At 35.0% G+C, this 18,416-nt stretch overlaps 2 protein-coding genes across 2 annotated transcripts; one reads left to right on the top strand and one right to left on the bottom strand.

Moving 5' to 3' along the window:
• Positions 1 to 205: 205 nt before the first annotated feature.
• On the bottom strand, positions 206 to 1,339 carry LOC106713209. The gene is made up of 2 exons (XM_014505935.2): positions 824 to 1,339; positions 206 to 494 (listed from the first exon to the last, which is right to left on the bottom strand). The coding sequence occupies exons 1-2, from the start codon at positions 1,106 to 1,108 to the stop codon at positions 216 to 218; spliced, it is 564 nt and encodes a 187-aa protein (XP_014361421.2). The 5' UTR covers positions 1,109 to 1,339; the 3' UTR covers positions 206 to 215.
• Positions 1,340 to 1,653: 314 nt separating this feature from the next.
• Positions 1,654 to 6,223, top strand: LOC106713122 (activating signal cointegrator 1 complex subunit 2). The gene is made up of 13 exons (XM_045681224.1): positions 1,654 to 1,822; positions 1,946 to 2,023; positions 2,335 to 2,486; positions 2,642 to 2,822; positions 2,918 to 3,115; positions 3,456 to 3,703; positions 3,975 to 4,205; positions 4,364 to 4,504; positions 4,668 to 4,987; positions 5,129 to 5,366; positions 5,518 to 5,662; positions 5,752 to 5,927; positions 6,038 to 6,223. The coding sequence occupies exons 1-13, from the start codon at positions 1,796 to 1,798 to the stop codon at positions 6,192 to 6,194; spliced, it is 2,292 nt and encodes a 763-aa protein (XP_045537180.1). The 5' UTR covers positions 1,654 to 1,795; the 3' UTR covers positions 6,195 to 6,223.
• Positions 6,224 to 18,416: the final 12,193 nt, after the last annotated feature.

Below are 18,416 nucleotides of genomic sequence, written 5' to 3'. Positions count from 1 at the left end.
TTATATTTTGACATATACTGTAATAGTGTAATGAACCATAATTTATTTTAATTGTGAAAATGTGTATGAACCAACAAGTTTAATATTATAATATTTATCATGATAACATCATCGCATAGTTATCCTTAGATGTTGTATTTTTTGTACCTATCATTTTTGTATTTAACCATGATAAATTTGAAACAACCAAGTAAAAGACCAGAATTATATATTTGTCATAATTTTTCAAAAGAAGCAATCAATTTATGTAACTGCCCATTCTCAACCTTCTTAACAGGTTTAAATTTACAAGGAGGAACAGGAATTGCAGGCAGAAGATCTTTTTCTTTTTCATCTTGACAGAAATCTTCAATATTTGGTTCGAGGTCTCTCTTAGTCGATGCTCTCAGAGGCTTTCTGTCCTTTCTTGTTTTATGAACTTCAGCATTTACATTTAACTCTACTAAATTCTTGTACAGTTTTTCATTAAAATGAATATTTAACTTCTTGGTCATCTGAAATTACACATAATATTTATATACATTGAAAAAGTGCAACAATTAAAAACCAGACCTTAATCATTTTAATTAACTTAAATGTTTCATCAAGCTATAACATTCAACTTTAAATACAAAGGTGAAAAGAGAATATAAGTCAGAAAACAAACTTTACAAGCAAAGGATCTTTAAGTTTATGTCTAACATCAGAAAACTTAAAATTAAAAACAGACATAAACTTATTGTTTACTTTTATTAGATTTTATTGTGGAGATGAATGTTAAAAGCTCAACTTTGAATGTTGAAAATCATTAATAGTAAATAAAAAAATCTGACTAGAGACTCACTTTGGCGTTTATTTGTTCTTTATCAATATTATTGTCTTCGATATATTGAGGAAGCGGCAGATTTTTTGTCACATCCGTCAAATAATTAGCTAAAACTTCACTAGAACATAAAGAAGGTTGACCGAGTTCATTCTCGTTTTGTGTATGTCTGTTACGTAGATTTTGTTTTGGTATAGCATTCGAATTGACTTTCTGTTCATGATTGCGAGAGCAGCTTTTTGCTTTTTCTTCATAGTTTCTAACAAGTGTTTTCTTAACTTTAGGGTCAGTACCGAATTTTTTCATTATTACAACTGATCATTTCACAAAATATACTTGAAGTCCAATGCCTAGAAGGATATTGTTAAAACAACGAAGGTTCCTTCTTTCTATAAAATTAATAATCGTTCTAGTTTTGCAGGCAAAAAGCTTATTAAAAACTTGCAAGAAAAATTGCAAGAAACCAAGAATAAATTCAAATTGACATCACCGTTCATCGGTTGGCTTGTTTTTGTTTGTGTTGTTTTTTTTTTTTAAATTTATTAAGGCATTGGATATCGGTGTCCTTTAGCCTGAAAAAAATCTTTAAAAGTAATTTTAAAAAATGACATTCAAGGGATGTTGCTACATTCGAGTATAGATTCCATTTGAAAATTCAAAATCAAATGATTTTCTTATAATACATTTTAAGTTTGTAAAATATTTACATAATGCCAGCGTTTATCATTGTGTCAGTTTGTGGTAGGGGAAATCAGTTTACGTAACTTATGAAAATTAATACAATCTCTATCATGTAAAAGTTCCCGTTTTATATATTTACGCATTGTGTCATTCATAATCAGCTGTCTTCCAAAATGTCAACGTCAATGTCATGTATGAGAAGTACTTGTCCGTACTTGAAATTGCTGTCGTAAGCTATAAATTTGCTTGCAACTGGAATTTATTTAACTTTAGCCTAATATATAGATTAATTCAGAAGATTTTAGTAAAAAGATGACAAACAAGTGTGTCGAATTTGTTGTAAGTGTCCAAAAATTAATGAATTAAATTCAACTTGAATTGTTTTCAATTTATAAAATCAAAAGCGTGTTATAAAAGTTAGTCATTAGGTATATTATATATGTATGTTTGTAATGTTTTCAGAACCCAAACAATTTACCTGTAGAGAAGTTAACACTGTCTGTTTCTAACGACGGTGTTGTACAAAACATTAAAGCTTTGGTAAGTTCTATTCACAAGTTACATATTTCATACGAATTTTTGTATTGTTGTTTATTTTATTAAAGACTTAGTCTCTGGTTTTTCACCTTTATCTTTCATATCCCTAAAAAGATATTTAATATACAAATATCATAGTAAATTTAAATCTAAGGCCTATTCAACTTTAAAATTTTAATCTAATTGGCATAAACACAATTGTAAAATGTCTGGGCCAAGTTACCGGTGTTCTAGGAGCATTAGACTAATGCTTAATCATTAATAAATAGAATGGTGAAAAAGAGAAATAAAATGGAATGAATAAAATGTTTTAGGATCCATATTGGGTGGCAAACAGAAAATTTCCTCTGTATGAACGACCACCTGCTGGTAGCAATATTGTATTAGGAGCTGTTGATGCTTGGATTATGAAGATGGAAATATATTTAGCAGATCTGAAGTGTTTGCTAGCACTGCCACATCATAGGTATAGATTTTTTAATTACACATTAATAGTACATTTTATTAATTTTGTTAATTTACTATTGAATCTGGCAACACATCTCCTTAGTAGACTTGGAACGAAATATAGGGGCAACATTTTTACTCTAGTAATATAAGTAATGTTTTATTTATTTCCAGGTTTTGGAGCACAGTATTATATCATACAAGTTGTATGGATGCATTAGTTTCTTTTCTACAAGAGGCCAGTCCACCGTACATGCCTCCACATGAAAAGAAAGATGTACAGAAACTATACGAGGAAATCAGAAGACTGGTTCTTATTATTTTTAGCAGATTAATCACTAATAAAGAAAGTAAGGTATGTAGTATGTACAAATTGCTGTTGTTTTATTTTTTAAATTAAAAGTTTGCATTGATGAAACAGTCAAAACACATATCTCTCTCACATTTCAGATATGTTGGATGAGCAAGGAGTATATGGGTACCTTGATATACGACAGATTTATATTCACAGTGCCAGTGATATGGGATATATGTTTGACATATGGAGTTGACAATGCACAGCATGTGGCCCGACTACTGGATGCTGTGTTCAGACTGCAGCCGCAGTACGAAAGGGACACGGCTGCGGCTATAGCATTTGTAAAAGAGGTAACAAAACTTAATAATACTTAAAATACTTGCCTTTTGTATGCTTGTAATAAGTAAAGGGGATTACATAAGAGCAAAGTTAAATTTAAGATTAAAAAGTAGTCAAAGTTAAATAACATTTAACTGGGATCTGTTGTGTTCTTGTTACCAATATTTTTTAAACCAATGTTGCATAAGTAATTTTCCGAGCAAAATCTAAACCAAATTCTTCAAATATTTTAATATTAAACTAACAATGTCTTTAAAATATAGGTACTAATCATTGTTAGGTATTTTTTTAATACCAAATCACTTTACTTAAAATTTTATTAATATATTTTTTTGATGATACATTTTCAAGGCTTTCAAATTCATAATACTACAAGTAAATAAAGACTACGATAGTGATGAACCGCTTAACCTTCCCGAAACTTTCAAAGGCTTCAGCGAAATTAGGCGGCCCTCAAGTAGCGCTAAAGACAAGCTGACGTTTGACGTCCTTCAAGACCTCGTCATACATATACTGGACACCGCTGTAACTCTCAGGATATTTATTGAGACGTATCCCAAGGCGGTGGACATTTATAGGAAAACTAACTTAATTTTAAGGTGAGTCAAATTCAACAAGACATAATTATACTAATGAAAATTTTATTGCTGATGTCCATGGACGTCGGATCAACTAATAGTAGGTGATTCAATACTCGTTTGTCCCCCTTTTTCTGTAAAAAAAAACTCACTGATGTTTTAACATTAAAAATCCACGTATTTTTCAACTAACTTCTTGCTAAATGTCTGTTTTACTGTTTTTCGTATTTAATTATATAGTCTGTAATTGAAAAACAGTCAACTATAAGAATACAGTTAGCTAATGTTCCAGTATAGTCCAGCTGTACGAATACGGTATCCCAAAGCTGTACGAGCGGCTGGGGGAGGCGGGGCCGGGGGCGGAGCACACGGGGCCGGGGGCGGGACAGACAGGGCAGGGGGCGGGACAGACAGGGCAGGGGGCGGGGCAAGCGGAGGCTCACCTGGAGCTAGCGCGCGCTGAGCTCATTGACATACTCAGAGAGATGCTGGCTGTTTACAAGAACAATATATTTAGTGGAGAGTGAGTTTTTCCTTTTTTACTTTCTTTTTTTGTCTATGCCACTACAAAACTGATTAACAATCGCTTTACTTTTAATATTTAAGAGCATTCTACATTTGTGGGTTTCGGCATAAAAGAACCAATCTTTTTAATTTAATACAACAGAGGTATATTCTCAGAGGCAGTATATCGGGCCACGTGGAGGACTTCCTGTCGCTGGTGCTGGACGCGCTGTCGGAGAAGCTGCTCATCCGGGACTACCATCTCTGCTACCCGCTGCACGACGACCTCGAGGTGCTCCGCCAGGCCTACCCCGACATGTATCCTTTAATTAACACGCCTCCTATTACTTTTCTATTTATAACAAACAAAAAAGCATTAAAAAAAGCAATTAAAATAAGAGAAAATACTGGAAAAATTTATGAATATTTTCCTAATGTTATTTCAAAACGAGTAAGTCATAATTTCTTAGCTAAGTACCAGTGATACAGTGAAAACTGATTTTATATTACAAGCTATATATTCTAACTTAGAAGAGCCTTTACCTGACGACATATTGACCAATAACGCGAGCACTTTGACAAACGGCCATCTTGGGACCATAGACGATGCGCAACCCGGACCGGCCACAGACAACGAAATACCAAATAATATAAGAGAGGAGTCGTTGATTAGCGAAGTGAAAGATATTCTGCCACATTTAGGAGATGGATTTATATTAAAATGCTTGCAACATTACGGTTTTAATGCTGAGAGAGTTATTAACAGTCTTTTGGAAGACAATTTAGCAGAGCCTTTAAGAGGTATACAAATTTTATTTATTAAAAAAAATTGCATATACAAGATATTGAATATAGTTTCACAGTCATCACACCATTTATTTACTTCTTTAAATAAGAATTATAGAAAGTAATATCTGCTTTGAAAATAAACAATTTTCCCAGCACTAGATCGATCTCTGCCAATAATCCCTGAGGACGTGGTGGACCAGAAGTTCCTGGAGACGGGCATCCAGAGACTGAACGTGTTCGATGGTGACGAGTTTGACATAATGACACGTGACGACGTGGACCTCAGCCGAGTGCATGTTGGCAAACGTCGGCACAAGTACCGCGACCTCGCGCACATGCTCGACGACAAGACTGATGTCAAGAGTCGACAGGATATCTACAGCAAATACAAGTAAGTAAACCATTGTGCCTCTATACATACAAACTCTGTTAATGGTAACTTAAGCTATCCATATTTATTTTCACTTAACTGGTTATTTTGTCATGCTGAATTCACGTTTTTTTTTGTGTAATACTTTTACGTTGATATGATATTCCGTCAGTATTGTGTGCGATGATGTGGCGATGTACTCGGACGAGTACGACGACACATACGATGTGGAGGCGGAGGCGGAGGTGCCGGACGCGGACCCGGACGAGGCGCGCCGTCCATTTGTCACACCTCGCGTACTCGCACAACGACCTGAGGTACATTTATATTTACTGCTTTCTTGCTCTCGAAATAAAATTTTCGTGGTTATTTAGATTTTTTGTAATTGATAAATGATGTTTCACAGACTGAATCGGAGGAAGAAGAGGAGGAGGTGACTCAGAAGGAGCAAGAGGCAGCGAGCGCGAGCAGGAACAGACTGGACTTCTGTGTGAACCCGGAGGAGGTGCGCGCGCGCAGGGAGGCGGGGTACCAGGCGAGGAGGGGCGGGGCCGGCAGGGGGACACGCCCACAACCACCGCGGTGAGAAATTGCACTAGAATTACTGTTGAAAAAATATGTATACTAAGTACCTGTTTAAATAAGTTAAACAATTCTGAGTGCTAAATGTAAAGTAATATTGGTGACTACAGCAACACAGACGTGGTGGGCAGGGCGAAGGGCCAGGGACAGGACAAGGAGGTGCTGGCCAACAGGGAGCGCAAGGAAAAGCACAAGTCCTCAAGAGCCAACCACAACCGCCGCCAGGGGGCGCAGTTCAAGCGCAGTCGCGGTATGTTGCCCTCATAGTGGTTCCATGACACCGCCCCCCCCCCCCCCCCCCCACTGTCTGTCAGTCAGTGCTGCCCTCTCTAATTTGTTATTATATATCGATTCGTTCTTGTTGTTGATATTTAAACCGAAAACTTGTAATTATAGAGTACAGGGAACCATAGAGTTTGTTTGACATGCCCTTTCATGGTTTGTCTATGATTTGAAACTTAACCTTTGAGTGTTAGTAAAACTTTAATTGATTCTGAATCATGACATTTTGTACTTTTTGCATGCAAACAAATATTATTTGTTCTCTTTTTCGCAAGTGTAAAATATGTTGCCTAACTTCATCTTAAATTTTTAAACGTTATGACAACTTATGCACGAATTATACCTATCTCTTTCTTTCGGCTACTAAATTATAATTATTACTATAAAATCTACTTCCTAAAATTTCTTAATCTTACTAATATTATAAAAGCAAAAGTTTATGTGTATGGATGGATGTTTGTTTGAAGTATCTCCGGAACGGTTGCACGAATCTTGATGATATTTGGCACAGCTACTAACTGATATATTTTGATCCAATCGACATACGTGAATATGAGACACGTTATTTGGTTATTGTCTTTCTGCCGTATTGCAATATTAACTGATGTATAACTTTATCACTTGCTATGATCAGTGTTCAGCAAACATTGCACTTTAAACAGGGATACATGAGAAGTTCCTTATAAAGTAGACCCGCGTTAATCCGACAAACGTTTTGTAGAACAGTGCCGAACTATTTTTTAACTATCGGATTTAATATAAGTACCTTGTAATCCGACATAAATGCGAAATTTAGATGTATGGATGTTTGTTACAAGGTATCTCCGGAACGACTCAACGGATCTTGATTAAATTTGTCACAGTTGTAGAACATAATCTGTAAGAACACAGGGTATACAGAGTCGACAACTAGTATGTTATAAACTTCAAACAATAATAGTAGTAGTTATGAGTACTAGCTATCGCCCGCGACTCCGTTCGCGTGGAATTATAAAAAAACTTAATAAATAGCCTATGTGTTCTTCCAGAGTATGCTCTATTTCTATGCCAAATTTCATCAAGATCCATGCAGCCCTTCTGGAGATAACTTCAAACAAACATCCATTTATCTAAACATTCGCATTTATAATATTAGTAAGATGAAAATGGACATGTGGGATTAAAAGAAGTTCCGGATTATCGCGGGTCAACTGTATTAAATTTATAACATTGTCACAGAAAGCACGTAATAAATAGCTGTCATATAGAAACTTGTTAACTTTTTTAATATTAACATAACACCTGAATATTTAAATATACAATTTGTTTGTAAATTTTGTACGTGATAAAGATGTAATATATTTGCACAATATATAAATTGTTTTACTGAACGCAATAAAAGGTGACCCCACCCCTCATTATCATTTTACGTTGTCTGTGATAAACAGTTATAGACAATATATAGATATATATTTTAATTACAGATCAAATAAACTTTACAAAAATCATTTGTTTTTTATCTTTGTATTAAGATCCTTTATAGAAGAAAATTATAGGTTCGAATGGTCCAATAAACGTTGGCTTTCACTACATCGGTACAAAACATATTTCTACGAACATGAGAATATCTTTAAGACTATATTATTCCTGCAAGCGTTTGTCTTTTCAAGAGTTGTTAGTACCAAATTTGCTGCTCTTTTTCAGCTCACAGAACTGGTTACTATCGTTAACACGTCTGTTGTTTAATATAGGTAATATCAAGTACCGTATCGTCTCCGGTGGGACGTGTACATTGCACATATTATATGCGAGACGTGCTCGGAATTGTAAACGCATCTTTGATACCAGCCGCACTCTAATGCTGTTACCACAGTGATGATATAAACAATACAAATACTGATAAGACAAACAGATTTTTCTGTACTTTATCAAATTTGTATTGTTAATTGGTAAACAACAACACTACACGAAGATCTAAACAGTGATAATATTTGCGGATAAATCAGTTTATGTTACGGCGAAAAGCTAAGCATAACTTTAGCACAGCACAGTTAAAATAGTGTAAACATACAATGACCAACAGGTTCTGTGCAGCAATGAAGTCGCGGCCTTACTTCAAAGCCCCGCCGGCGCTCGTAAAGGCGTCATAAAACGCCATAACTTTATTTATATGTCTTCATAGAGCGCATACAATGACCGGCATGTTTCTTTTGCAAATGCAGACTGTGTTAGCATTCAGTTTTGCTAATATCAAGATATGTTTTGCGGAACCGGTATTGTGTTTGGTAAAGCGTTAAAGAACTCAAAGTGTCATCCGGAATAATAAGAGATTTCACCTGGAGAAAATACTGCACCTGTATATTAAGGCTGTGAGGTGTAATATATAACATATATGTAATAAACTTAATTCTTGGACAATATTAGCATGCTTTTGGACGACCTCAGTAAACTGGTAATAATTTCTAAATAAATATTGTCCTACAATGTATTAGCGCATGGCAACACTAAGCGAGGCGCAGTGCCGCGCTGAATATAATTTATGCGATATTGTTGCGGACTCAAAAAGAGATAGATGGCCCTAGATGTATTTATGTCAGACCTATTGGTAATCTATTGTCTGTACCTGGAATACTAGTAACAAGCTGAAAGAACACTAAAATGTAACCCTGGAGCTCGTGAGTTTTAATGAATGAACGAAGTAGTAATGGCAGCAGATCGAGAGGTGCGGTCGTTCTAGGCGAAGGGGCACGAAAATGCGAAGAGAAAGTTCATTTGTCTGGTCCAAACCCATCAAATACTCACCATGCACATACAAAGAATTCCGGTCAAACCCAAAAAGCTAGCAGCCCTAGAAATAGCTAATACGCACTCTCTCGAGGAAGTGTCATTTAACAAAATCAGGACTTTTTGATATTTACGACAGCTTCAAACTTAAGAAAACAAAAGATTTATGTTAATAGCAGATAGGAAGTGGATATTTTTACAGTTTATTCCAGGATGCAATGAAAGTCTCCGAAGGTGACAGTGGCAGCCGCGGTGGCAATATCGGTCGCGGCGAGCGTAAGATGTTAATGTCAATTTAATAACTGTGTGCGAGGCTAGTTGTTAGCGGAGGGCATATTGGTTGTAATGGGCCGCATTAGGGCGGGCCGAGGGAGATAATAAGCGGGCGGCGGCTCAATGTGGACTGCACGGCGGCGTATGCATCGCACAACGCCCCGGGCGGCGCTAGGGCTGTGACTAACGCGTGACATTGTCGAATTTGTCGATGTTTTTGAATAATCTTTTTTGTATGTGTTAATGAGAATATTATATGTACTAGTGTTTAAGTACTTTGGAAACCATACTGGTTCGGATGAGTACGGGAAGGGCAGTCAAACCCTCGAAGAACCGTTCGAATGATTTTTGAGACATGTACCTATACAGGAACGCTCGGATTTATCATTTTCGGGCATTAAACAAACCCGCACTGGGCCAACGTGGTTGGCTATGGCCTAGTCACCCCTAACTTGACCCCGAGCTTCTCGGTGGGAACGTATAGCGGACTGATGATGATGGTGGACATTGAACCAAGTTAAAGACTTGAGTAAATTTAACTCTCTTACTAGGACGAAAAACTATGAATTTTATTCGATATGCATGTGTACTTTGTACGAACATCACTAGGGCTGTTGTAATTTATTTCCCATTCAGTGTACTTACGACGATTATTATTATTATAGTTCCTCGAAACCTGCGCGAGCGCATGAAATGTTTAAACAGTTACGGATCGCTCCAGTCCATTACATTGTCTGGTGCGGCCGACTGCCTTCTAGGAACCATAAAAATTTAGTAATGTAGGCCGTTCATATTCATATACAATGAATATCAAATTAAAAGCTGTTAATTCAATTATTATTGAAAATAGATTTGTAAATGTTCTTATTCCTTATCCTTAACTTTTATACACAACTTCATTTTGACTTAAACCAAACGAATAATTTGAATATGCACCATTATCCAAGTTGAATATTTGGTTAAAAATTTAGACTTACGGTTGTTACTGCCCGAAGTCAACAAAATGTGACGTAGTTATATTTGTTATTGTTATAGGATTTCAAGGGAAGGATATATATAAGGATAGGTCTGATTTCTTGGTAATCAGTGTAGCTATTAAATATCACTTACACAGCTTGCCAGCGCAGCGCAGCGCAGGCGCACCGCTCGCGCCGGCTGGTTGCCTTATATGGTATAAATTGATAATAATGTAGAAATAATAACCTCACCGTTATGGTGGTAAACATGCCGCTAATAGTGGACTGATTGTTGCCTTTCAATTATTATACATTCTACACACAATGTTTTGTCCGCAATTTCTACTCCCTGCAAATGTATCACCTGTGTTATTTTGAAATGCAATAATTAAAATTCAATACCAAAAGAAAATCCAATCATATTTCAGTATGACAGAATTGTGTGACCTCGTAGTTATTTACATTTGTATTTTTTTACGTGTACCTTTATCTGCCGTCATTTTTTGGGTTAAATAATGAAGGAATAATGCAAATAGGACAGACATTTTGTAATCTTTTACATAATACGTATTGTCAATTGATGGGAGAATGAAGCGAATTTGCCGGAGGAAGGGACGCATAGGAAAATGTAATAACCTTTTTCTGGGACCTTATTCCCTCAATGGGCATCGGTTGCTTCGCTATTTTAAAAAATAGATGGCCGTTTGCTTGTTTGCCACCTAATGTTGTAAAAAAGTAAATCGGTCGGTTATCTTATACGAGGAACACATTTAAAGTAAAATAAGATAAAGATAACGTCGCGAATTGAACTCGTAAATAATGCACCTGTGCAAGTCACTGACCAGTGAAGTCCTTTATGAAAAATAAATATATTGGAAATTAATTTAAGACACTCGATACCACGCGGCGTGCGGCGTGTACAAAGCAAACAAGCCGGATGTCGACGCATGCCACCAGGGCGCGCCACCACTGCTAGCCTGGTCTTTGTACTGCATGGCGCCTCATGTCCATACCATTTAATGCAGAGTATGTATTCTGTGTGGTTTAATATAGATATTGTTATACTGTAAATTAGCTGGTAAAACTGTAATCACACAGTTTTTAAATAGCTTCCAAGAGAAGACTTGTTTGTATTTTAGCTGCTCTATAAACGCTATCGCTGCGCCACACTTTCCGAAGTCAGTATTTGTGATCCTTGTAACTTCCAGACTACTGTGCCCCATCACTAGCGCCCTGGTCTCGGCCCAGGTCCACGGCCGAGCGACGCAGCAATTTCTTTTATCTATAATCGCGCTGTCATTAATTGCAATTTCTTTACTGTCGAGTACCGACTGCCGCTCGCCGCCGCCGCTTGCAGCGTACGCCGCAAGACTCTCACGTGTTTTTCTTTCAATTAAACGCCATTATAAATACAAGCAACGCGCCCTTTTTGCAATAGTTTGCGCGTTAAAAATGTCACCTATGTTTTGGTGTTGGTTAACAAGGAATGGTTGGTGACAAATATGGTGACGGCACGCATTTAGCACATTATTGGCTCAGCAATGCACTAACATCGCGCACACTTTTTTGTTAGTTTGCATAAAAATATACCATTTATATGTAAATTGAAGTAAACAATTCAGTGAAATGACTTGTTAAGTGCTAACTGTTGAATTGTTTGAATTTTTCTTTTACTTTCTGTTTACTTTTGTCCCTTATTAAACGTACGTAACAATTCGTGATAAAAAAACTAACTCCTCGTTAAATTACTGTAAACATAAAACGTTATGATAGCATAAAAATTGCTTTTAAATATTAGTAGCTCATTATAGATATAGAGTGTCATACATACATTATTACAAAACACATACAGAGTACGTGAGAAATAAAAGCCTAAATTAGTGAAAAATTAATTTTAATGTACCACTAGCACTAGCTATAACTTTTTTACATTGTTATATCATTTTTTCGATGTGTCCGAATATGTTATAAAATAAGAAATTGTTTTAAAATTCTATACTCATTGTTTTAAACTGCAGCTATGCGCTGTTTCATCTATTGGTGCCTCAATCAGTCGGTTTCTTTTTTAATTAAGGTTAGGATATTAATTGAAAAATTATTATTATTTGATAGATGTGACATGTGACCTTTTACGGAGTTCACACATGAGGAGTGACTCAAACGCCTCAAACATAACAATTAAGTACATGTGCAATTGTGTTACACCTGCTATAATTATTCCCCTCACAACGAAGAAACATGAATCACTAGAGACAGCTTTATAATATGTGTAAAATACAATATTACAAGCATGTACTTTTCTATTAATACGTCATTTTTCACCAACAAAAAGTATTTAGATGTAAGTAGTAGAACTAGATTTAGAAAATATCTTAAATATTATCTTTACCGCAGATTGTTCTTCGATGTATATTTCATGAAAGTGATTGTTTAACCCTCGTTACAGGGTTATAGACACTTTTTCAACTTATATTTCTAAGATATACATATACAATAGAATATTTTAATGTAAGCAAAACTTAAAAAATAAAAAGGCTTAATTCAATCACTTCAAAAGGAACATACTAAAAAAGTATTGAATAAAAACTCACGCTTTTAACCTAATTCAAGAAGTGAATAGCCGTTAATAGATGTATGGGATCTAATCCCGTATCGGAGGGACTTCGAGGTCTATTATTTGATCCCTTTATGTCACCTGTCGCCGTGTGCCAGCCCTGGGCCCCGCGCAACTATGAAGGCCAGCTACTATAAAGCGAAGTTATAAAGGGTTGAACCATATTTCAAATGAAAGTATTTTATCTTTTTATTCCCGATAGAGGTAAAATATCTATGATATTGCAAAATATGATACTTTTAATTTTTTTTTATAATCCAATATATTCCCAATAAGCGCAACGAAACTTCTTTCAATAGATATTTATAAGATATAATCGTATTTACCTTAATCGATCAAGAGTTAAGCCGACCATTCCATTTACATAGTTACTGCACAAATCAAGCAAAATACAAATGTTAATTTGTTCTAGAAATACTTTTATCATTAGTATACTTCTTAAAGTTAAGAAATGTTAAGTTTTCTGTTAAGAAAATATATTATTATTAATACGCGCAATAAATAAATCACAAGTGGTAACCCTGATCTTTCTTTAAGTTCATCCGCTGCGCCGGCGCATATTGTGCCGTCTATCAAGTAGACAGTATACAGAAGACGGCTCAGTAGACCGTCTTCTTACGGCTAATGGACGGACAATCGCATGCGCGTATGTTTTTTTTTAAATATCGCTCTACGTTATTATTATTATTTTGAAATTCTTTTAGCAAGTTCATTTCCACAGTAAATTATCAATAGCTAAATAGCAAATCTACATTAACAGAGCGAATGTTAAATAATTATAAATTAGATTTTATTAGCAAGATTGAAACAACAGGCAATAATTATGCAATATTTGCCAAGTTAATTAAAAATATAATGTTCACTTTTTCTATTAAATTATTAGGATCGCAGTGGATTTAAAATCAACATACATAACGTTCCAAAAATAATAATTCGATCTAATTATCAGCCATAAATTCCTGTGACGTATGTCACCTATTCACAAAATCTCCAACGGTTACCTATTTAGCTGGAAATGTGCGCGGCCCGAGAGACATTCCCGCCGAAAAAACGAGCGCCCTTCACCGCACTAAATTGCATCCACAGTCGTCACCTTTACACTCGACGGAACGGGACGGGAAAGATTTGGAGACGACTCGACAATTTAAATTACTACTTCAAACAGATCACTTGGACATCAGGTATTTTACCATATGTATTATTTTTAATTCTCAGTCTTGTAAGATGTTTGAAGGAAATAGAGCTGTCCTGCTTTATGATTACTTAAACTTTTGCTTTAAAAGCGACATTATAATTTGTCGTTAGTGCACAGACTATAATAGTTATATTTTATTACAAAACAAGAAAGATTCTCGAACTATTATTTTAAAAAATCACTCAACCTCCAAAGCTATTGACATATTGAAGTAAATCGTACCGTTTAAAAAGCATTTGGTCGGGTATCCACCGCACAAGGTTAATTATTTTTTTTCCCGTGGCCTCCTAACTTTTGATACGTTTTGATGACACATAATAACATCGAAATACCCAGTATCCCGAAAGGGGCCGCGTTGCTAGTTTTTACCCTTCAGTTAATAACATCAAAACGATAAGAGCGTTTAACTCTAATTGGACTGCCGCCGCCGATACACGCACAACTTCCTGCTTTCAGTTTTTAACTAAAATACCTCACGACTTTATCATACGTGGGTAGGTAAAGACGTTATAACTTGTGACAGGTAACACAAGCAAAATGTATTTACTGTAGTAGTTACGTAGATGATCCTAGGTCACTTTGTAAGCCAGGTGTCTTTTCCCTGTTTAAAATTAAATTAATTGACTAGAAGTTTATGCCCAGGAATGTCAAAAGTTATGAAAGAACATGGTCTGATCTTGATATTGTAGATATTAAAAGGCAATATCTCGGGCATTAAGTCGAGCAAAGCCGCGGGAGCGCCCTAATGACTCGTAATTACGTCGGACGTAATGGACGCCGGCGATGCGATGGCGGGACGCGCACAAAGCTACGGCGCAACCATTTTGTTTTTTCGTTTTTTTTTTCTCCGATTGACTCAGGCAAATGCTTTCAGTCCGATCGAGCCACGAACCAGTGAATTTATTCAATTTAAATATTTCAAGATCGAAGCGAACTTTCGGCTGCACAATAAATAAATTGCGGTGTAAAATATGTTCAATACTTTACACCGCAATTTATTTATTGTTAATTTTGTTGTTAAATTTACGTTTACACAATTTAAATCAAGTTGAGTACAATTTTTCGATGTTGTAAACGATAGTAATATATGTTGAATGAGTAATTATTCACATCATATTAATATATTTTCAGTTAAATTAATGTTGCATACTACTTATCTAAAATGTCTTAGAAATAAACCTTACTTCCTGTAATGGTAGAAAAGCACACACATACTCCCGTTCTAATATATAAAATTATCCAACTTTAACGTTAACGTTAACATTTAAATCGAAAAAAAGCTTCATAGTACAAAATGAAGTATAAATAAAACTTTTGATGCGGTCGTATTAATCCTTCGAGTCAATAAAAAAGGCAAAGGCAAAGGCAAGAATCGCAGATACGCTCATAAAAACAATTAAGGCGGCTCAATGAAAGAGTTTTAAAAAATGCTCGCTCAGGAATCGCTAATAAATTGACAACGAATGTTTTTATCCTCATTACAAGACCTATATGAAATGTATAAAATATTTTCAAATAATATGAATTAAAAGTTTAATTTATGTACTTTACTTTTAAAATACACACACATTTATATATATAGTAAGATAAACAAATAAGCGTAGTTCAAAGTGGTGTTAACTAAAGGCAGAATATGAGCAAATCATTTAGGCTCGTCATTTTTCAATTCTTAACGTAAAGAGAAATGAAGCTTTGCTATGACGAAATTCCGCTTGAATGATTTCGTTATTTCTTTATGTAATATGTTCAATTTGATTAAGGCGCGCTTGATTACGGTCGACGACGCCTACCAATCTGTTCCACGTGAACACGAAATTGTTAATGTTACCTTTGTAGTTGTGACCGTTGATGATTTTATAATTTAGAACTTGAACATGCAATGCTTTCCAATTTCAAACATCTTCAAAATGTTATTCTAACTACATTTTTGTTTATTGTCACCGATTATATTTATTATACCTACTGCAGAAGTTAATAAGTTTAATATAATATGTAAAATTTCTACTGGACAGTTTTGCGATAGAATCTAGCCCCAGAAAGGTACGAGTATAATCACAATAATGTAGCCTACAAAGTCATTGCGGCGATATTGATACGAAACCTGAGATGCTTTTTGTTGATAAAAAATGTGCTGACCTCACAACTTATGTTGTTACGTCAAAGAGTGGAAATCACATTGGAAGTGATTTCAACTTTGTCTATAATTATTGTTTTTTTATTTATATTTATAGTCGACTGTCCTGTTCAACAAAACTTACAAAAGAGCTTAATAAAATTACAAACAGTAATAATTAATTATATAGGTTACTAGCTGTCGCCCGCGACTCAGTCCGCGCGCAGTTAAAAAAAACTTAATAGTGGTATGAAAAATAGATGTTGGCCGATTCTCAGACCTACTGAATATGCTCACAAAATTTCATGAGAATCGGTCAAGCCGTTTCGGAGGAGTACGGGAACGAAAACTGTGACACGAGAATTTTATATATTAGATAATGACACAAATAATTTAGGAAAAAAATAATCTATTTCTGGACTTTTACCTAAATAAGCAAGGTTCCGATATTTCTTCGTTATGTATTGCCCATATTTATAGGAATTTAATGGTGCAAATACTGTATCTAGTTATTTATTATTCTTGGTTCAGTTATACCAAAAGAAAAAAAAAACTTTGTATTCATTAGTCGTCATTGAAAGCTCATTCCACATTTTTTAATCTATCGGCTTTTTTTATTAGTTTTGTTTTTAAGAGTTGGTAATTATTCATGGCCAGCTTTATTATCTGTGCTCCGAGCGCCTCTATTATAGACACGTGAATGAACATTTTTTTGTATTGAATTAATTAATTTAATTTTGTTATTAGTTGATTGCTGGACTTTGCTTTATGTAGAGATATTTTAATGTGTTTTTTTATATTTGTAATTAACACTTTGTAACAAGTAATTAACGATATAAATATAAAGATATTATAAGATTTCTAACACTAATTATACATATTTGAATGTACTTTGTGAGATAATTAGTTCAATTACATTTTTAGTACACAGAACTATAAACATAAGTTTAAACTCAGACTACCTGAATTGGCTTAAATTTATTTTAATATTTAAATCTGGTCTCTGTATCAGGACCATAAATTTAAAGTTAACAATATTATCTGCAGCCATGGCCTTAAACTTTATCATAAATATATTCCATCTATAGTGGTTTTTAATTGATTCCATCCCAGTTCACTTGTAGGGTAATAAAGGTATTAAAAAGTTTGGCGGCATTGTATCTTTACAACTACACTGCTAATGGAATAAAAATCGATTAATTGGATTACAAAATAAAATCGCTCGAAGGATAAACGAGTTTTTGTATTACGATTGCAAATAAAAAACTAATAATTTAAGATACTGTGTATGTAAGATTTGTTTTAGTAGTTTTTATAATCTTAAATGTAACTCAAATGTCATCATCATCACCTGCCCCTATCCCTCCGGGGGGTCGGCACCGTATGTACTATTCCTTCATACATCTCTATCAGCCCTCATATCTGAAATCACCTCCTTCTAACGCATATCCTCTTTCACACAATCCATCCATACTTCCTTTGGTCTTCCTCTACTTTTGTAGCCATCTCAATTCAATCTCATTACTTTAACTCAAATATTAGATTAAATATCATCATCATCATCATCATTAGCTCACTATACGTCCCCACCGAGGGGCTCGGAGCCAACCCCCAATTTAGGGGTGACTAGGCCATAGTCAACCACGCTGGCCAAGTGCGGGTTGGTTGACTTCACAACATATCATTGAATTTCTTCTCAGATATGTGCAGGTTGCATCACGATGTTTTCCTTCACCGTTTTAAAATATGATTTTTGATTGATTGAGATTAAATATAATACATAAAAACTAAAATATGTCATTAAAAGGTGTCCCTTTAGGCGAGGTTCCGAAGATACTGGCAGCGTTCCCCCTTTGAATGGCTAAATCAATTATAAGATATATTTAACTCAAATATATCTTTATTCTAAAAATATCTTGAGTATTTGATAAGTTTACAGAAATTATAATTTGATTTTAACATCTTGTCCGGTCATTCACAAAATTGTCGTGGCCCTTGTGCGTTAGTCGGTCCTGGGCCCTTGTTTTACACAACTAAAAGCGCAAAATTATTGGGAACTGGGGAGTGTTTTATTTAATAAATAATTTTATTTGTAGATTTAAACAGCATTGTGTATCTTCAAAAGATAACACTATTAAATAAATCACAAACAACTTTGTTCCGCCCACAAAAGATTCATATAAAAGGTTTCTCGGTCATAAGCCTTGCGAACATAGCGACGTATTCATCGTATTTGTTATAGTCCTTGGCCAACAATAAAAACTTATTCGTATGTTTCATCAAATGTCTTTGC

Source organism: Papilio machaon, chromosome 15 (assembly GCF_912999745.1).
Source record: "Papilio machaon chromosome 15, ilPapMach1.1, whole genome shotgun sequence".
NCBI lineage: Eukaryota > Metazoa > Arthropoda > Insecta > Lepidoptera > Papilionidae > Papilio > Papilio machaon.
Note: the sequence above shows the minus strand (reverse complement) of the source record. Positions and strands in the feature narration are given on the sequence as shown.